This window comes from Aristolochia californica, unplaced genomic scaffold (assembly GCF_029961685.1).
Source record: "Aristolochia californica isolate CCGP_79_NKW_82.1479 unplaced genomic scaffold, dmAriCali1.0.hap1 SCAF_16, whole genome shotgun sequence".
Taxonomy (NCBI): domain Eukaryota; kingdom Viridiplantae; phylum Streptophyta; class Magnoliopsida; order Piperales; family Aristolochiaceae; genus Aristolochia; species Aristolochia californica.
In genome coordinates, this window is record NW_027181837.1 from 16582342 (window position 1) to 16601975 (window position 19634).

General features: G+C 36.2%; 1 protein-coding gene across 3 annotated transcripts; it reads left to right on the forward strand.

The window, feature by feature from the left end:
* Window positions 1-1164: 1164 nt before the first annotated feature.
* On the forward strand, window positions 1165-16793 carry LOC137953383 (nucleolar GTP-binding protein 1). 3 transcript variants are annotated; one of them, XM_068800755.1, is made up of 16 exons: window positions 1165-1251; window positions 1642-1815; window positions 1888-1988; window positions 4607-4737; window positions 4942-5062; window positions 5167-5231; window positions 5737-5850; window positions 5972-6046; window positions 7221-7259; window positions 7411-7482; window positions 7634-7747; window positions 13822-13893; window positions 14007-14043; window positions 14145-14257; window positions 15833-16024; window positions 16513-16793. In XM_068800755.1, the coding sequence occupies exons 3-16, from the start codon at window positions 1907-1909 to the stop codon at window positions 16588-16590; spliced, it is 1305 nt and encodes a 434-aa protein (XP_068656856.1). In that variant the 5' UTR covers window positions 1165-1251; window positions 1642-1815; window positions 1888-1906; the 3' UTR covers window positions 16591-16793. The 3 variants fall into 3 exon arrangements, with proteins under 3 accessions (XP_068656856.1, XP_068656858.1, XP_068656857.1); XM_068800757.1 differs by having other exon boundaries at window positions 1905-1988; XM_068800756.1 differs by having other exon boundaries at window positions 1167-1251; window positions 1645-1815.
* Window positions 16794-19634: the final 2841 nt, after the last annotated feature.

The window sequence follows — 19634 nt, forward strand, 5'->3', positions numbered from 1 at the left end:
TGAGTTTCTGGACCCAGTTTTTCCAGCCAAACTTCTCCGAAGTGAATAAATATTGGGTTCCTCTCAATGGCTGTATTATTTTCACTATTCTATCTGTCAGCATGTAAAGGCAAATTGACCTACAATTGCACAAAGACGAATGAACTGGTAAATAAGCAGAGGACAGAAAGTTCCAAAGAATGGAATCTATCTCTGTAAATATTGATCTGGCCGTTAAATTCGAAATGCTTTATTGTATGTACTCACTCTAAAGAAATGATGAAATCAGGTAATGTATTATGGATTCGCGGTCAGGAAGGAATTTACTGTTTATAAGACATTTGAAGGGTTATTCATAAATTTTTCTATCAAACTGGCATTTTTTTGCCCATTTTCAAAAAAATTACAAATAGTATTAATCGATCTTTAGAAAAGTCTAATCGATCAACCATGCATAATGGGCCAGGTGGTGTTTGTTCTGGTGTCATCGGGGAGAGAATAGGTTCTTGAAAGCGTTGAAGTTGTCAAGAAATGGAGGACTTAGTGCAAGCTTTGAGAGTTTCCTTGAAGTTCTCCAAGAACATCGGATGAAATGTCTATAATTACAAAGTTAGTAACCTAAAATCTTTTAAAGTGTGGATTTTATTTGTTTATCTGATTTTTTATTTAATAATTTTTAGTTTTAAACCAAAATGAAACAAAAACCTTTACACAGATTGTTATTCAAGTACTTTTATTCGATTATCTATTTTCCATTGTATTTTAGGGGTATTTTTAAATAACTCAATATAGATAAAAGACAAACATAACTCAAATTAGAACTCTTCTAGGACGTGACCTGCATTTGCTTGATCTTTCAACTTATGTGATAAAGATGTTAGCTTGTGGTAATCATGGTGGGTCCTACTTGTTATGTTCTTGGGCTCATTTTGTGGACTTTATTTGGTCGTGTGACCCATCGTATAATACTCTTAGATATATGGGTTTTCCTTTGTTGTTAGATACGGGAGTAATTCGATAAATTTTTATTTGAGTGAATTAATATTTGAAAAAATATTTAAAAATATTTTTTAAGGATTGTGTAATTTTTAAGAATTTATTTATATATTTAAATAATTATCTGTTTATCATTCTCGGCTCCTTCCAACGTTGTTACGTTGGACATCACCACTCCAGGTCGTCCGTTCGCCTAGATATTGGAAAAGTAGAATATCTTTGTCCGTCTCTCATTGCTTGTTGGACAGCAGAAGTTCTTTAATCGTCTCATCCATGGTTTCTCTCTCTCTCTCTCTCTCTCTCTCTCTCTTTCTCTCTCTCTCTTTTTTATGCTTTTTCCTGGAGTGTTTACCCAATCGATGAAGTTGCCACATTGTTAAGCAGTGCCATTTTTCCTTCGTATTTCTTATGGAATTGCGATTTCATTTCCTTCATGAGGGCCACCGCCACCTATTCGATAAAATGCTTCTCTGGAAAATAGTGACTCTCAGTTCTCTCCATGACTCCGTTTCACTGTCTGTCTAAGAGTTCTATATGTGTTACATGTTTTCTCGTTTCCTTTTATTGCCGAAAAAAAAGAAGAAAGCGTCTTTCCTTTCGTGGCTCCTCAATTCAGTATCTTCTGTTGTCACCTGAATGATTTTCTGATTAGCTTTTTCTTATTAGTAGAAAAGTGTGGGGGTGATGAAATGGCTGCCATTGGAAAGAGAAACAACGGTTCTATGGAGGGGGAGTTGGCTACAAGGTTAAGGTGACCTTATTCATAAGGACGATCAGTGAAGACGAAAGAGCTTTTGTTGAATAACAGGGAAGAGGTGGAAGTAGGTTTTTCTTTTGACGGTAAGCCTTGTTACTCGGCCTAAAATTGTTATATTCTGCAAAAAGTACTGTTTTTAAGTTGCATCCAAATAGGCTTTGGGTGAATGCAGGTATGAGCGGGACCTTCCACTTGCTGCAGCAATGGCAACTTCCTTCTACCAAACTGTTTTTAAGAAGCCGAACTCTTCCAAAAGGTCTCTCTCTTTCTCTCTCGTTTTTTACCATTGACCCAAACACTCAAGCCACATCGCTCTCTCTCCTGTTTACTAAATAAATTTAGTTACTTAAAGAAATTATAAGTACTTTTCATGCTGGGTTGCTTAAAGGTCCACGTAAGTATAGAATTTGGATGAAGATTCAACCCTTAACCGTGGTCAATGTTAAACAGCATCGTTTTTTCTGCCTAATGGACTTACTAGCTTGGGAGATGGGCACCACAATACTATCCAGTAAACATGGGTCCTTGCTGAGGTACTGGGATAAACACTATATTTCACCCTTTATAACTTGGGCTTTGGGAAAGAATCTTCTGTAGAATAGTTTTTCAGAACCATTTCATAATGAACCACAATTTTAACAATCTGGGCACCGCTCATAGACAACTCATGTATGCTAAGATTTGAAACTTATCGCTGGAGTGTAGTCTTTTTTCTAGACAAATAAGAAGATGTGATTGATTAATTAAACATCGACATTCAGGAGTTTCGTCCAGTAAACATGTCCATACTGATACGATATTATTTATCGAATTTCTTTCAAAATTCATGGAAGGTGGTATGCAGCTTTGTTTTTTTTTTCTTTTTGGTTTTGACCAAGCAAAGATTTTATTAAAAGAAAACAGGGGGAACATCCCCAGTACAACAGAGAAGCCCTCCCAGCTAGGGAGAACAGCTTTATGAAAATTAATTACAATCACCTCTTGAGAATTTTCCAACTTTGCAAAAGCTTTGTTCGAGTTATTCATACAGTATGTGGGACCACTCAATTTGCATTGAAGTCCTCAATCTGAGTAAATGCTGATCAAATTGCCAAGCAAATTGGATGCTGCCATTGGCCCAAGAGATGACAGTTTTGAAGTCGCTCTCCATGATGATCAAACCCGAGATGTGTTGTTGGAAAATCTTTAGCCCATGAAGAAGACCTGACACTTCGGCAGCAATGGAATCAGATATTCCCAACGGTCCATAGAAGGAGAAGAGTATCTGACCAAGATGGTTCCGAATCAAACCCCCAAATCCCAAGGGATTCAGGTTTCCAAACGAACTCACATCAAAATTCATCTTGAGTAGACTTTTTTTTTTTTGAAAGCATCTTGAGTAGACTTACTAGAGGAGGAATCCATGACACTATAGGATTCGGATTGGAGGTGATGCTTGGTGCTATAGTTATTTAATTTTCATGAATCACATTCGTTGACCAATCATTGAAATCCTGGACCAGCCTAGTCTACTGTAGAATCAAGTGGATGGCCTTCTCAGTAACACCACCGACAGAGCAGGACTTTGCAGCAAAGGTGCACTCTCCTCTCCAACCAGATGGTTCAAGTTACAGCAGCAAGCATTATGCGCTAGAGGAGTTCCTAGCTTTGGAAGCTAATGTGGAAGCTTCTGGACATGAAATCAGATAGCATCTCTGGCAAACAAAACGAGAGACCAAATCTTCTAAGAAAGGAATTCCAAACCTCCAAAGCGAATTTAGACAAGAGGAGGGAATGGTTAATGGATTTAGGTTCACACAAACAAAACTTGCAGTTTGGGTTAGGAATGTTCATATCTCGTCTTTGGAGTTGCTCACAACTTAAGATCCTTATCTTCAAGAGACACCAAAGAAATACTTTCACTTTTTGAGGAGCAATCACCCTCCACACCACAGAGGAGTTGAGGAGATCCCTGCTGGCTCAAGTGCAATTACTTGATAGCAGGAAGAGATAGAGAAGTTACCCTCGGAATCTGCTGTCCAGATGACCTTGTCTGCCCCTGTCTGATATACTCGTTGGCCAACTTGGAGATCAAGCGGTTCATCTTGTCCATCTTATGATTGAATAGGGTCTTCAAAAGTTGAGATTTCCAGTTATGCAGAGGACTGTAAGCCTGATTGACCGATCCAGAAGGGTTAAGCACCAATCTGAAAATTAGCAAGAAAATCCAAAGCAAGGGATTGATTACCGAGCTAAGTATCAGTCCAGAGCTTGATGTGCTCACCAGACCTGACACCAAAACAAGAATGGTTGGAAAACTTTCTAGTGGTAGAAGAAATGGCTTGAGTTAATAGGAAAAGGCTTGTCAGTTGGAATTTGATACTTGTCATAATCTGTCTCCAAAAAAAAAAAAGTGCTAGAATGCTCAAAACCAAAGCGTCAGACCCATTTCATGAGGAAAGCCTCATTCATGGCTTTGATTCTCCTAAGGCCCAGACTGCTTCCCTTTTGCCATACATTCCTCGCTCCAATTGACAAGATGACATGAATTGGTCCAACGTACCTTTCCTCAGGAAGCTTCTGTCAATCACCCAAATTTCTGTATAACACTAGTCAGGCAGGACAAAGCAGAGAGAAAGAAGTTAGGATCCCAGTTAGGGAAGATTTTATGAGCGTGAGTCTACCAGCCAAGATTAGGTATTTCCCTTTCCAAGAGGTGAGCCTATTCTTGAATTATTCCATCTAGGATATTTAAAACCAATCAGAGAGGATTCTCCCAATTAAACCGCTGCTTAGACTGACTTTTGTAGAGAGTAAGAAGAGCACCACAAAGCTTTGTCATATTTGTTTGTAATTTTTTTCACTTGATGAAATAACTTACGTATGGTGATGCAGATTCAGCTTCTGTCTTGGAGCTACAATGTTACACTTTATGTTTTAACAGAAGAATACAGGCATCCTCATACGAAATTGTCCGTAAAAGCTATATACCTACTGCTCAGAAAGAACAAGAAACAGATGCAACGGTATTCCTCTTGGCATTTCAGTACTATAAATTTTCTCAGCGTGATATATTATAGCACTTAGCAGCTTCTTGAAAATTCAAATAATGGCTTGTAAAGCATCAGCTCTTCCATCTTGAATCTTGAGCAAGTTTTCCTTGATCCTGAACCAAAAATCATTGTGTTTTACAAGATTTGATGCTCAGTTATTTTCATTTTCATTTCTAGGACCGGAAATCCAACAAGTTTGAGAAAGTTGGTGCATTTCAGAAGCTGCCCATGGTGATGCCTTCAATTGATTTACTTTATTCGGCAATGAGGAAGGCTAAGAAGGTTTCTCCTACAAAGGGTAATGACTCAACTTTGTATGTTCTATTTCAGTATTTACATGACTAGATCTTGTTTCATTATAATTTTTAATTAATTCATGGGATTTGGTTTACAATGCCATAGGTATTGCTAACATTGCCAAGAGAGAAAGAAATAGAGGTGCCAAACAACTTGATGCACTAATGAAAGTGAGTTGCTCCGGCCCAGAAAACCATTTGTCCGTCATTCACATTTTAATTGTTTTATTTAGCATTTTGATACTGACATAGTCTGCTATAATGATCATGTGATCATAGATTTCTAGCTAGTGGAGGTTCTCACTGAGCAATTTTGAACTTCAGTAGCATGCATGCTCACTGATTTTGCCATCAATAAGATGTTCATCATTTGAGGAGAAATGGTCCAAAGTTTAGTTGTTTTCTGAAAACTTGCTGTCCAGTTGAACTTCAACATTTCTCACTGTGAAAGATTGTAACAGCTGTGGGCAGATGACTTGGATCATCCTAGGGTGAGATGTTTAAACTTAGTCATGGTGAGACATGTACAACTGGTTGGCCTAGGGGGCTTTCATAGTTTGAAATGTGGTTTAGGGACTAAAAGTAGGTCCTTCTCAAAATGCATTTTCACCTTTTAAGCTTCACAATGAAAATTTCTTTTTTGTGACATTCAATTTTCCAATGTCTTGGTTTCAAGGAACTAGCCGTGCCACTACGTGGATACATGGAGAATTTCCCTGATAAAAGATTTTTGCATCCTTATGAACGCTCTCTAATTGAGTTGACTCTTGGTGAAGGAAATTATGAGAAGGTAAATGAACTATTTTCTTTTTCTCTCTCAACTTAATGATTTTGATACTTTGAATAGATTTTTTTTTCTCAATTTTCCCTAACCGTTACCAAGTTTTCTCATAAATCTTTTGGTCAAACAGGTCTTAGGAAGGATTGATAGTCTTCGGAAGAAAGTTGTTTCTGTTGGAAAACAACAAGCATCTCTCTGCGCTAAGGTTTGAACAGAGTTCTGAAAATTATTTTCTTTTTAATTTGTATCATGAAATAAAGGTTGGTATTAATTAAAATAGATATGTTCAAGACCATGTATAGTTGAGGGTTGGTGTGATAAGAGACTCTTCAGGTTATGTTCTTCTTGTTTACTTTGTTCCTATGATCTTGAGAATGTACCTGTCGCAGAGTTGTGAGCGCTCCTTGAGGGCCTTCGACTCTGTAGGAAGAGTCACTGCCCCTTATTCTATTTTGTATCCTTGTCGATTGTACTCTTGCCTCCCTTGGGAGTTCTCTCAACATGATCCTTTTTTTCTCATTGTTATAAAAAGGAGTGTATAAACTTTTCTCCTCAGAACATATTTTCTTGTTTATTGATTTTTTGCTTGTTATTTGAGAACTAATTGCATTGGTCTGCACGCGAAAACATTCATGAACACTGTAATGTTAAATTTATAGGTTTTGTACATCACTGTAATTCTAGCTTCAAGCAGAATCTATTTTCTATTTGTTTCGAATTAATATTTATATTCTCTCTCTACAGTTACTTCTATCCAAGTATTTTAGTCTTCAAGTTTCTTGGAATCCTCTTGTTTGCACACCTTGTGCCTAGAAATGGAGTTGATAATATCATATGTTTCTTTATTTTGCCATTTTAACTTATAGTAGTGTAAGAGCATTTGCAGCTGAGATAATACGTGCTAAGAGTCAATGAATGAAGGTTGGTTTGAAGTTTAAGTGGGTGGAATGATAGGGTCTAGTTTTTCAATAAGTGGCACTGCTATTGAAGTGTAGGGTAGAGAGTCTTTCTTTAATCACTTTACATAATTTGTTCACATTCGGGTTTATGTTTGAGGCTGATTTTGTGGAGGGTAAAGGGATGCCATCAATATGGGCTCCATTGGTATTGAATTTCTGTGTTTATAGCAAATATGACTAGGAATGTTGCCATAGATTTCTATAGAAGGTTTGCCACCGTAGAAGATGGTTACTAATCACTCCACCACTGTCATCATACCACATCCGCTGCTCATCTGTCATTCATTTCTGCCATTTTCCACATTATTGTTATGTAAAAACACCGTGAAAGAAGGATCTCATCCTGTTGTATTGCTTCAAGTATTTTCTGTTTCCCTTAAATAGATAGGTCTTAGCCAGTTTGTTGATCTCCTTTTACAGTCTTCAACAAAGCGGGAAGCAGAGGAAAGTCTGAATGAGGTGAGTGTGTTTGTGTGTAAAAAACTTTCCACGCATCTGGGTACTTATTTTATGTCATTGTTAAGTATATTGTCTGTCCGACTTTTCCTTATAAATAATTACATCCTTCAAATTTAGACTTTCTAGCTTTGTCTTTTTGCTTAACTTTTAGGGAGTAAAGAAGCTTGAAGAAGCTTTTCAACTTCAAGGAAAAGCTGTGGATGATCTTGTAGATGTTGCAAAGGTACTGAGGCCTTTAACATTATTTTACTTTCCTTTGAGTAGGTAAATATAGTACGTTCTAGCATTTAGTTCTTGATGTATCAGACAGTAAATGTGTTTGAAGTTGGATGTTTTGAAAGGATTAATATTAATTGTGTAATTTGGGTTTCCAGACCTTGCGTGCTATGCCTGTAGTTGATCCAGAGACCCCGACACTCTGCCTTGTAGGAGCACCAAATGTGGGGAAATCATCTCTTGTTCGTGTTCTGTCCACTGGGAAACCTGAGGTAACTCCTAACTGTTAGAACTTTAGAAAGAAATAGAGACCTACCAAAAGCTTGTATGACTAAAAAACAAATAAGAGAACTGTACACCCTTGTTGAGGGGTATTGGTTAGAATGTCTGTGTTCTATTTTAGAGCAAAGTTTCTCTGTTGAAAGTGCTGTAATACTTTTTTTTATGAAGTAGAGTGGACCCAGTGCTGTAATACTTTTTTTTATGAAAGTACAGTGGACCCAATCTAATGGCAATCTGCACTCTTGTAAGATTCATTACACTCTTATTCTTAAAATATGAGTCTGTGATATCTCCTGGTAATTGAATCTGTGACTGTAATATGCTGTATGCACCAGTTAGATGTACTGGTCTCTAATCCACTCATATTCTGAATGTCTCACTTGTCAGTCAATTTTGATTGCTGCTTGCTGTTCAATTTTGGCATATAAATTGAAATAAAAGCAAAATTGTTCTTATTTTGGTACTCAAGATTGCGAGCTCGACTTGTACGGAGTATAGTTTTTTTCTCTTAGCTGATTGGGTTCTGGTTGGTCTGTCTGCCCACCCTTGATTCTTTCTTGTCTTCCTGTAATGCTTATCTCATGCTACATGACTTACTGTGAGTAAAAACTGTATGTGTGTGGAGTAAGGCCTTGGTTGTCTGATATCTCAAAACAAAGACTGGATTTATCTTTATTTACTTTGAAATCTGGTGGCCTTATTCCGATTGATTGTGTAAAAAGTAAGAAGAAGAAAAGTTGAAGAGAGAGAATGAGAGGAGAGAGCCTCGAGAAGAGAAATTGAGAAAAGAAAACTGAAAATTCGTGGCTGGACTTCCTCTAGATTCTATTTATATATTTTGGGTCGAGTAGGTAGGGTCAATTTACAACATTGCCCCTACTTTGAGTGAAAACCCTAATTCTCTATATCTCCTATTTTACATGTCCCATTTACATGAAATCTGGTCCGTAGACATAGTTTGACATGTAAAATAAGATTACATCAAGAAATATAAATAACGACAAGGGAAAATGACCAAAATGACCTTGTTCTTGTTTTTCAGCACTCCCTCTCAACTTGAAGTGTATATGTCGAACAATCCCAGCTTGCCGCAGAAATTCAGGAATTCACGCTTTCCCAGTGCTTTACTTAGGATATCGCTGATTTGATTACCAGACCGAATATACGGAATAGTTTCTTCTTTCCTTGTTACTGCATCTCGGATGAATTGACAACCTACTTCTATATGTTTTGTTCTTTCATGAAAGACTGGATTATTTGCAATGAAGATTGTTGCTTGGTTATCACAATACATAGTCATAGGATCCTGCTGATTAAGGTCAAACTCCTGGACATCAGATTTTATTCACATTTGCTCACTGACAGTGTAGGTCATTGCTCTATATTCCGCTTTTGCACTGGACCGAACAACAACATTTTGTTTTTTACTTTTTCAGCTAACTAAATTTCCTCCCAAAGATACAGTATCCAGTGGTTGATTTCCTGTCTAGCTTGGAGCTTGCATAATCAACATCAGAAAGCTTCAATCTTCAAATTATTATTAGGTTTGAAAAAGAGACCTTTTCCTGGTGTTCTCTTTAGATATCTCAAGATTCTTTGTGCAGCCTCTAGGTGAATTTTATGTGGATGATCCATGAATTGGCTTACTACACTTATTGCAAATGAAATATTTGGTCTAGTAATAGTAGCATAGATGAGTGTACCCACTAACCTTTGATACATTGTTTTATCTTTTAGTTCTAGATTTTGATCATCATGAAGATCAAGTCCTACTTCCATAGGTGTATCCGCAAGTTTAGCTCCCAAAAGACCATATTCTTAAAGCATATCAGTAATATATTTCCTTTGAGTCAGTGTTGTTCCTTCTTTGCTTCTTGTTACTGCAATACCTAGAAAATATTTCAACTGACCCAGGTCCTTAGTCTGAAAGTGATTCGCCAATTTGTCACTCCCATATAGAATGATATCCTCTAAATATACCAGTAAGATAATAATTCCAGGTGATCGTTTCAGAATAAATAATGAGTGATCACAATGGCTTCTAGGAAATCCCATGGATATAACTACTTGGCTAAATTATTCAAACCAAGCTCGCATACTCTGTTTTAAGCCATAAAGAGCCTTCTTTAGTCGACATACCTTATGTGTCTCCCCCTGAGAAACATACCCTAGAGGTTGCTCCATATAGATTTCTTCCTCAAGGTTACCATATAAGAAGGCATTTTTTATATTTAGTTGGAATAGTCATTTAAAAAAAAATCTAGTTGGAATAGGGACCAACTGTGATGGACTGCAACAAAAATAAGTATACTAACAGAGTACATGCGAGCAACTGGAGAAAAAGTCTCCAAAACATCCACCCCAAATGTTTGTGTATACCCTTTTGCAACAAGACGAGCCTTATACCGTTCAACTGATCCATTTGAGTTATATTTAATTGTATAGATCCATCGACATCCAATCATAACAACACCTGGAGGTAAGTCACCTAACTCCCAAGTCCTTCTATTTGTTAATGCTTCCATTTCAACATCCATGGCATTCTTCCAATGAGGTTGCAACAAGGCCTCCTGCATTGAAAAAGGAATAGTGCAAGTGGAGATGGACAAAGCAAACTTTCGATAGTTATCAGACAAGGAATCGAACGAGACAAAATGAGATAAAGGATGGCAGGTACCTTTACGAACACCTTTTTGAAGGGCAATAGAAAGGTTCAGATCACTTACCTCAGGATTAGGAGATGATGAAGAGTCATGGTCGGATGTGAGAAGGGGGTCTGGATCAGAATGAGAAGGTTGTTGTCGGTATTGGTATACCTGTATTGGTTTTTCAGTAGGAGCATTTTGTGAAGCTGGAGCACATTCTTCAACTGGAAGAGGAATAATCGGAGTAGGTATAGAGGGTTCAGGTGGAACAGATTCAGATGTAGAAGATTCAAAGAAGAAAACATCCTAAAAAAAAAGTAACATCAGCACAAACAAATGTTTTTCTCATAGATGGCCAATAGCATTTGTAGCCTTTCTGTGTTCGAGAATACCCCAGAAAGACACACTTGATAGACCATGGAGACAACTTATCATTTGACTGATAAAAAAATGTGCCAAGCATACACACCCAAAGACCCAATGTTTCACTAGAAATAAAGGTGCAGTAGGTAAAACAATATGAATAGGGATCTTGCCATCAAGAACAGAAGACGACATTTTATTTATCAGAAAGCATGCCATAAGAATAGCATCACTCCAACAAGTCTTAGGTACATTCATGTGAATCAACATAGTACGAGTTACCTCAAGTAAATGACGATTCTTGTGTTCTCCATTTTGTTGTGAAGTAAACACACAAGAAGTTTGATGAATGATTCCTTGTGACTAACAAAAAGAGCTAAATTTACGATTCATAAACTCAAGACCATTGTCCATATGAAATATATGGATAGAAGTTGTAAATTGATTCTTTATTTCATTAAAAAATAGTTGAAAGACATCGAAAGCTTTAGATTTTTCTTGCATGAGAAAAATCCAAGTATATCTACTGAAATCATCAATAAAAGAGATAAAATACTTATGACAAACTGACTAGTCATAGGACAAGGACCCCAGACATCTGAGTGGACAAACTCACAAGGTTTATTAGTTTTATGAGATGAAACAAGAAAGGAGCTCCGATGATGTTTGCCCAGTTGACATGACTCGCATTGGAAAGTAATACTAGAAGGAAGATTTGGAACTACTTGAATCAATTTTGCTGGAGATGGATGACCAAGTCTGAGACGCCACTGAAGAGGTAAATCAACTGTGTGTACGGCATGTGAAGTATTGTCTAGATTGTGGCTGTCTAGATAGTATAGTCTCCCTCTCTCACGAGCAGAGCCAATCATCTTCCTTATCACGTGATCTTGAAACACCCAATAAGTAGGGTAAAACGTGAGAAAAAAATTCATAGACTTAGCCACTTGACTGACAGACAATAGATTTAAAAGAAATTTTGGAACTAACAGTGAAGATTGAGGTGAAAGAAAAGGTGCAGGGGTAACATTTCCCACTGCATATGTTGGTGAAACTGACCCATCAGCAAAATTAACATGCATAAAGAGAACAAAACACTTTTAAATCATAAAATAGTGAGGACATACCTGACATTTATTTTGTAGTACCAGAGTTAAGAACCCAAGATGGGGAATAAGACACTGAGAGTGTAGACATACTTGTAGTAGGAGTCGCATGTGCCTAAGATGCAGAGGGAATAGATAGTTGTGTCATATGCTGGGAAATCTGTTGTTCTTATTGTAAGATTTGTTGTTACTATTGGATCAATTTCTGTAATTCATCTGGAGTACCAGGAGGGATTGTATTTTCAAACTCTGGTGTTGTACCTTCATGTGTACTAGCATTTGCCCATGCAGGCTTCCCAAATTTTTCCCAACATCTGTCTGAGTAATTATTGGTGCGTCCATAGTGAACATACTTGCGCTCAGATTTACCATCTCCTTTGTCTCGTCCTCTGCCAGAATTATCTCTACCTCTACTTCTACCTCTACCAACCCCTGTATGTCTCTTGGACGTGTCAATAGAATTAGATGTTGTAGCCGATGTATTAAGGGTAGTAGCTTCACCTGCTTTAGGATCTTTTCTAGCTCTAGGCACAACAATTTTTTTAGCTCTCTGTAACCTATTAAAGGTAGTAGAGAGGTTAGGTATTTCATCTGAGGCCAAAATTTGTGCCTTTATACTGTCAAATTCAGCATCCAATCCATCTAGAAATTTCGCCACAAAGAGTTGACTCTGCTGTTTTTGAACTTCTCTTTCATCTGTAGTAAAAGGATGAAAGACATTAATTTCTTTCCAAATACTCAAAAAGAACAATAGTAGTCTGTCATATTTCTGTTACCCCTTTTCAAGCCAAATTTTTTTGTATATAATTCATAAACCCTGGAAAGATTGCTCTCGTCCATAAAGAGCTTCTAAGGACAACCGCATAGCCTTGGCAGTTTCAAAGTTCATAACCTAGCTCCTGATATTAGATTCGATGTTGTTAACAAACCAAGTCATCACTTGACTATCTTCAACCTCCCAATCATCATCTCTAATAAATTTCAACTTTTTTCCTGCCCCTCAAGTACATTCTAATAGATCTGGACCAAGTAAGGTAGTTATCACCATTCAAGTTATTAGAGGTGATAGTGAAAATATCTTTACCATCAGGATTATATAACCCCTTTGCTGGAGTGTAAACCTCACCAGAGTCAGCCATGTCAGATATAGAAGATCAAATAAGCTAATCAAATTAACCCTTCAAAAATTCCAAATCAACCAGTTCAAGTGGGCCCTACCAGCAAAAAAGTCACAATTAGGGTAGTTATAAGATGTGCGCAGATCAAACTGTCCAGAAAATCCAATAAGGAGATTAAATTCAGAAGAAAAAGTGCATTGGAACATGCTCCAGGGCTGATGTCAGCAAGTGCACAGATGACATCAGCAGTTATGGTTCTGGAATTTTGGCACACATCTCCTGATCAGCATAAAAAAGCCTGTTTTGGCAGTTTAGAACATCAGAATATGTTCTTAGAACAGTAAGACCAGTAGCCCTAGGGGTATGGCATAGAAAAAAAGATAAAATTTGGATTTTTACTAGCCAGTAACCAAAAATCTGGAAAAAATCTTCCTTTATGTAGATTTCTGCTTCAAAGAGGAAAAAAAACTCACAAAGATCCTTTCCGGATGTGATCTAGTGCTCTGATACTATGTAAAAAGTAAGAAGAAGAAAGGTTGAAGAGAGAGAATGAGAAGGAGAGCTCGGAGAAGAGAAATTGAGAAAAGAAAACTGAAAATTCGTGGTGGACTTCCTCCAACTTCTATTTTTAGATTTAGGGTTGAGTTGGTAGGGTCAATTTACAACATTGCCCCTAATTTAAGTGAAAACCCTAATTCTCTATATCTCGTATTCTACATGTCCCCTTTACAACATGTAGAATAAGATTACATCAAGAAATATAAATAACGACAATATAAAATGACCAAAATGCCCCTGTTCTTGTTTTACAACAGATTATTTTTGTTTTCAGATATGCAACTACCCTTTCACAACTCGAGGAATCCTGATGGGCCACATAATTATTAATTATGAGCGCTTCCAGGTATACTTTGCAGTATCATTTTTCATATTGACAGTAAAATAATCAGAGGTATTTCAATCATTTTACTTCAGTTATTTGAACTGCATCTTAAAGGTCAGAGGGATTAATTGCAGGTGACAGACACTCCTGGCATTCTGAAGAGACATGATGGTGAGGAGCTACCTAATTCACTTGATTTCTGAGTGCAGATGCTTTTAGTTTTTTTAATCACTGTTCTTAAGTCTCTGCTTCTGCTGCTCATATAACTAAAGATGAGAGGAATAATTTGGAGAAGTTGACACTTGCTGTACTCACACATTTACCGACTGCTATAATGTTTGTTCATGACCTGTCTGGAGAATGTGGAATGTCTCCTTCTGATCAGGTATTTGAGCTTTTTCTATGTTCTTAAACAGGTTTGAATGGTTATGCATTTTTGAGATTTCCAATTTAAGCACAATATTAGGGGAAGCCTAACTAGTAGCTTCTCCAAATAATTGAAGAACTTGGGGCAGGAATTTCTATATAATGAATTTTAAAAAAGAAAAGGAATCTTTTGTTGAAGAGTAGTCGCGCATGGATCCATTAGTAAAAAGATTTTGAGTTTATTAGTAAGAAAAAAAGTTTCTTAACTTGGCTAGGTATTTTAGGATGGACTTCAATCCAACTTTGACATGTTATCAAAGCAGATGCTCATTCGTGGGCCTCTACCCACAACTGTTCACTTGTAAAAAAAATAGTCTTACATGGATCAATTAATAGGAAAATCTTGCGTTTATTAGTTGAAAAAAAGACTTCCTAATTTGGCAAGTCATCTTGGGATGTATCCTAACCTAACTTTAACATCCTTAGGCATAGAGAAAGATTTGGATAGGCAGATATTTAAAGCCCCAAAACTATTTAAATATAGTTGACAGACTAGGCTGGAATATGAATAACTTTTTTTGGAAAAAGATGTATATATTAACAAAGAGAATAACTGCCTACAGGCTTCTCAACTCTTCAGAAAATTCCTTGTTTTCAAGTTCAAAGAGAAGAACTCGAATTTACAGGTGTTGTTTTGTTTTTTTTTTTTTTTTTTTGTGTGTTTTTTAAAATGTACAGGTGTTGTTTAACTAACAAAAACGAGTACATGATAAGAAAGCCATTAAGAAGTTATTCTTAGCAAAACCCAATAACATAAAAAAAAAAAAAAAAAACAAAGGTGCTGTAGCAACAAAAAAGGAAACTTGTATTGCAGCAGTTTCCCCTATCAGTAGACTCTAAAGCAATCATGGACTTACCAAAATATGTTACATCATAATAGTAGAACTTTCCGAGGACAAAACTTTCCAATTGCAATTAAATTATGACTTATTAAATTGAATTCAAACGACTAACTTAGATGGAAACTACCAATAATGGACTTGCAATTTTTGAGCCTTCCTTAAATTGACTAATAATAAAAAAGACTTACTAACCAAAGACATTTCGAAAGAAAAATTTTCTAACTAATACTGTTGGCAAACTAGGAAACTACTAAAAGTAGAAGCTTGATGAGCTGAAAGCACTAAAAGTGAGTATGTTTTCAAACACTTTCCAGAAAGTAAGCTACTGTTTTTTTTATCTTTTTCCTTTGCAGAATCCTTCTTTTGTGTAGTTTCAATTGTTTTGGATGATTTTCTCTGCATTCATATTCTTTACCTTTTCTTCCATGATTGAACCATGTACTACATTAATATTATACTAACCAAGGGTCGATATTTTTGTAACTTGCTTTGTATTTAAAATGAATTTTAGGAAATGCCTTAGAGTAAATATTTCTTGTTTTGTAGTTGAAACATGCTATATCTAGAAAAAAATAAGAAAATGTGTGAACAGTTTTGAAATGATCCTTTACGGATCTTGGATGACATTATATCTCCTTGTTGCTGACTGGGCCCTTCTAATTCTTTTGGTTGTTCATGATCGGGTCTGGCAGTACCTTATATACAAAGAGATGAGGGATAGATTCAAAAATTACCTGTGGCTCGATGTTGTCTCCAAATGTGATCTGTTGAAAAATGCACCTGAAAGTGTTAATGATGATAATGATGAGTTGGCAAGATACAAGAAAGTAGGGCCTCATGGAGCCATCCATGTGTCTGTGACGAGTGATGCAGGAATTAATGAGGTACGATCCATCTCAAGTATCTTAACTGTTTTATTCATTCATATTATTCATTTGTCTTTATCACCTCTTTGAAATTAGTGCATCTCCTTAAGAAATGGGGGGCACGTCGTTCCTCTGACTGACTTAAAAGAAGAACTAAAAGTGATTGGTATAGGAAATAGTGTGGCCTCCCCCTCGGCCGCTGCTTTCTATTATTTTGGGGGTTGACAGATAGGCCTGACCCATTTTCAAGAAACTAAGAGTCTGTTTGGAACACCTAAAAACAGAAAAGAAAAGAAAATGAGAATTTAACCATTATAATTCCTAAAAATAGTTAGTAAAAATGAGATAATGATCAAATTCTCTTTTTTACTAACTATTTTTAGGAATAATAATGGTCAAATTCTTATTTTCTCTTCTTTTCTTTTCCATGAGGTTCTAAACAAACCCTCAAGAACACTAGATCTTTTGTCACGGGTATGTTTTTGACTGAAAAATCTGGTGTACAGCTTCAGGGTAGGGTGCAACAGCTTTTGGTCTCTCAAATGGAAAGGCTCAAAAGCCAGGAGAGCAGCCAGGATAGTTGATCCATCTTTGGGTTTTCCTTTACCCTATGTACTCCAATAGTTTATCATTTCTCGAATAATAGACAATGACCAATAGTTGTCATGATCGGGATGATTTCTCCTTATTTGTAAATGGATTTTGTATTCTGTTAGTAAAAATGTAAGTCTAGCTAAGAGTTGATTATTCGTAAATAGAAGAAGAGCAATTAATTGACAATCATCATTTCTGTCCACCAATTAACTTTTGATCGACTCAAGCTTCATTTGGTTGAGGCATTCTTCATGCCTCTTGTCTTAGTATTAATACTGGGTGAGTCAATTCATAATACTTAGTATTGATGGATAAAATTAGTAAAAATTATTGGACTATTTGAACAACTGTTTTTGGTTATGACATATTACTAATAATACAGCTACCATTTTGGACTTCTCTTTTGCTAACTGAATGGCATGTATATTTTCTTCTTGAAGTAACATATGGTAGATTAAGTATGAGCTACTTATATGAACAATAATAAAATAAAGGTTATTTTGAAAGTATGATTCAGTTACATATCATAATTCCTATGGCCTTCATGATGTCTCATTTCTAAATAAGGCTTTGGCCAATTGTAGCTTTGTTGTCAATAAAAATTAAAATTTACTTTTTATAAAAATTTATGTTGAAGGAGAGAGAGAGAGAGAGAGAGAGAGAGAGTAACTTAAATGGTTTAGATACAATTTGTATTGCATAAGTTGGATCAATTAGTATCATAGCTTCTCTTGGTTTTGTTTGGTGTCACCTTATTAGAGTAGGAATTTTTTGTCTTTTATATGTATCTAGGAGTCATAATAATTATGTTGATGTGTAAGAAATTTGAGAAGAAATTATGGAAGTTATGAGGGATTAAAGGGTCTTCTAATTACAACTAAGGGCGTTGGAGTCATAGAAAGGAAATCATCCCTTCTCAACAACCCTAGTTAGAAAAAAATACTAGTTTACTGGTTAAAGAGAGAGAGTTTTCCATTTAGAAGATAAGTCAAGTGTTCTAGTTAGAAGATTATTTTAGTTTCTAAATCAAAGCTTGCAATCAATTTATCCATAAGAGCGGTGATTGAGTTTAGGCATCAATCCCCGTTGGTTTTTGTTTTGTTTGTTTGCCTCCTCTGCACTCTTTAAAGCTTCAATCTAGCATATGTTAGCCATCTTTTTCTTTTTCTTTTTTTTTTTCTTTTTTCTCTCTATCTTCACCGCCATACTCAATGGTTCAAGAGCTTAGAAACCCTTACATGGAGCCCTAGAGGGAAGTTCCAAGCAGGTTTTGTTAGCTCGAGTCTATTGTCAATGGTTCAATGTTCCACTCATAGAGCAATTGTGCAGATGAGTTACTCAATATGATGGAGGATGGAGGATGGAGGCTAGTCTATCGTTTGAGATTGAGTGGCCATGGTGAAAAATATATAAAAAATATTGGATAATTCATCCCTTAGTTGCATTGGTTTGTCTCCCATGCTTACTGCCCATTTGAATTCTAACCAACATGGTGTCTTGAGCGATTAAATGATTGTGTTTTTAGTGATTAAAATACAAAAAAAATAAAAATGAATAGGGTATTGTTGTTTAAATTTCTGTTGGTATCAACTTGGGGTTCTCGTGGCTTATGGTATTGTTGTTGTTTAAGTCCATTATTCTTTATGTGGTAGTATTGACATAGTTCAAGTTTTGAAGACTTCATTGTAGAATAATACTGGCAAGTGCCAAACATAAGCCTAAGTAGATTTCTAAGGCAAAAGTGTTGCTTAAGGCATCAAATCTTGCCATCCTTATTTTTTTCTCACCCAATAATCCAGTCTGAACCTAGCCAACATATCAAACCAAACTTGACGCTTGTTCAAAGTGGGTTGGGTTTTGAGCTTACACTGCAACACAATTTGTCCTCATTTAATTGCTAGGTCTAAATTTAAGGCAACTAGTCCACTATTTATTTTTTTCTAAAACTCTTATCCTTTATTTTCTCCTTTCTAAACATTTTATCATATTTTTATCTTGTAAATGTTAAGTGGGTCGCCTAATGGTTACACAAAACCGAATGGTCTCGTTCGGGTACACATTTTTACCGCTTTAACCCATGTGAGAACATGTTTTGGTTGATCCCAGTACAAGTTGCAAGCGGAATGTGTTCAGACTTGACACTAGAAGCCAATCAGCCTTAGTTTCACTGCTCAAAATAACAATGAATAAGACAAAATTGATCTAGTTTAATATCTTTTGGACCAAACTAAATAGAACCACACCACAAATTAAATTTTTTTCTAAGTTGTACATCCTTTGTTTATATCCTATCAATCTTGTCAGAGTGGTTTCGTCCACTCTTGTAGGCGGTAGCTTTCCGCACTTAACAAATCGATCTGTTGGGTTGTATTGGCTAGCAGCTGTCATGGTATCAGAGTTGGGCACGCCACGTCCCGTATTCGAATCCTGTGAGAGGCAGTCAAGAATGGGCGGGTGGGTATCAGAGTGGTTCCGTCTACTCTTGTAGGCGGTAGCTTTCCGCACTTAACAGATCAGTCTGTTGTTTTGTATTGGCTAGCAATCAGATCTTTGATGGTCTCCAATGTGATTCCATCTTCTTCCTTTGTAATAAATGGACATGACAATTGAGAAAGTTCTTCTATGATTCTTTGACATAAAATAATGCAATGGGGTGAAAAGAAGAAGAGAGAACACAAGTTTTAATTTTTTTTTTTTTTGGGGGGGGAAGGGGTGCTCAAACAGAAGTGTTATATAAATATATGAGAAGAGTATACACCTAAGTTCATTTGAGTTAAGTGCACAATTTTTTTTCATCCTAATAATCATATTTCAATTGAATGACTTAATTTCTTCTTATACTAAATTTATTTCTTAACCATTGCAATCATGATCAATTTTTATTTAAAATTTTCTTATATTAATTTTAAATATTTACAATGAATTAATTGACACTCTTATAAATAGTTTGGCTTTTCTAAGAAGAAAAAATTGGTGTAGCTATGGTTGGTTGTACTTGATTCCAGACTCTTTTACCTCTATATAACTTGGTTCA

What these genes read in the sequence shown, in the direction of transcription:
- LOC137953383 (XM_068800755.1), top strand. Translation starts at nt 1,907, where the DNA reads ATGAGCGGGACCTTCCACTTGCTGCAGCAATGGCAACTTCCTTCTACC. An exon ending in TGTCCACTGGGAAACCTGAG is followed by an intron (nt 7,748 to 13,821) that starts GTAACTCCTAAC and finishes TTTTGTTTTCAG; the next exon opens with ATATGCAACTACCCTTTCAC. An exon ending in CATTCTGAAGAGACATGATG is followed by an intron (nt 14,044 to 14,144) that starts GTGAGGAGCTAC and finishes ATATAACTAAAG; the next exon opens with ATGAGAGGAATAATTTGGAG.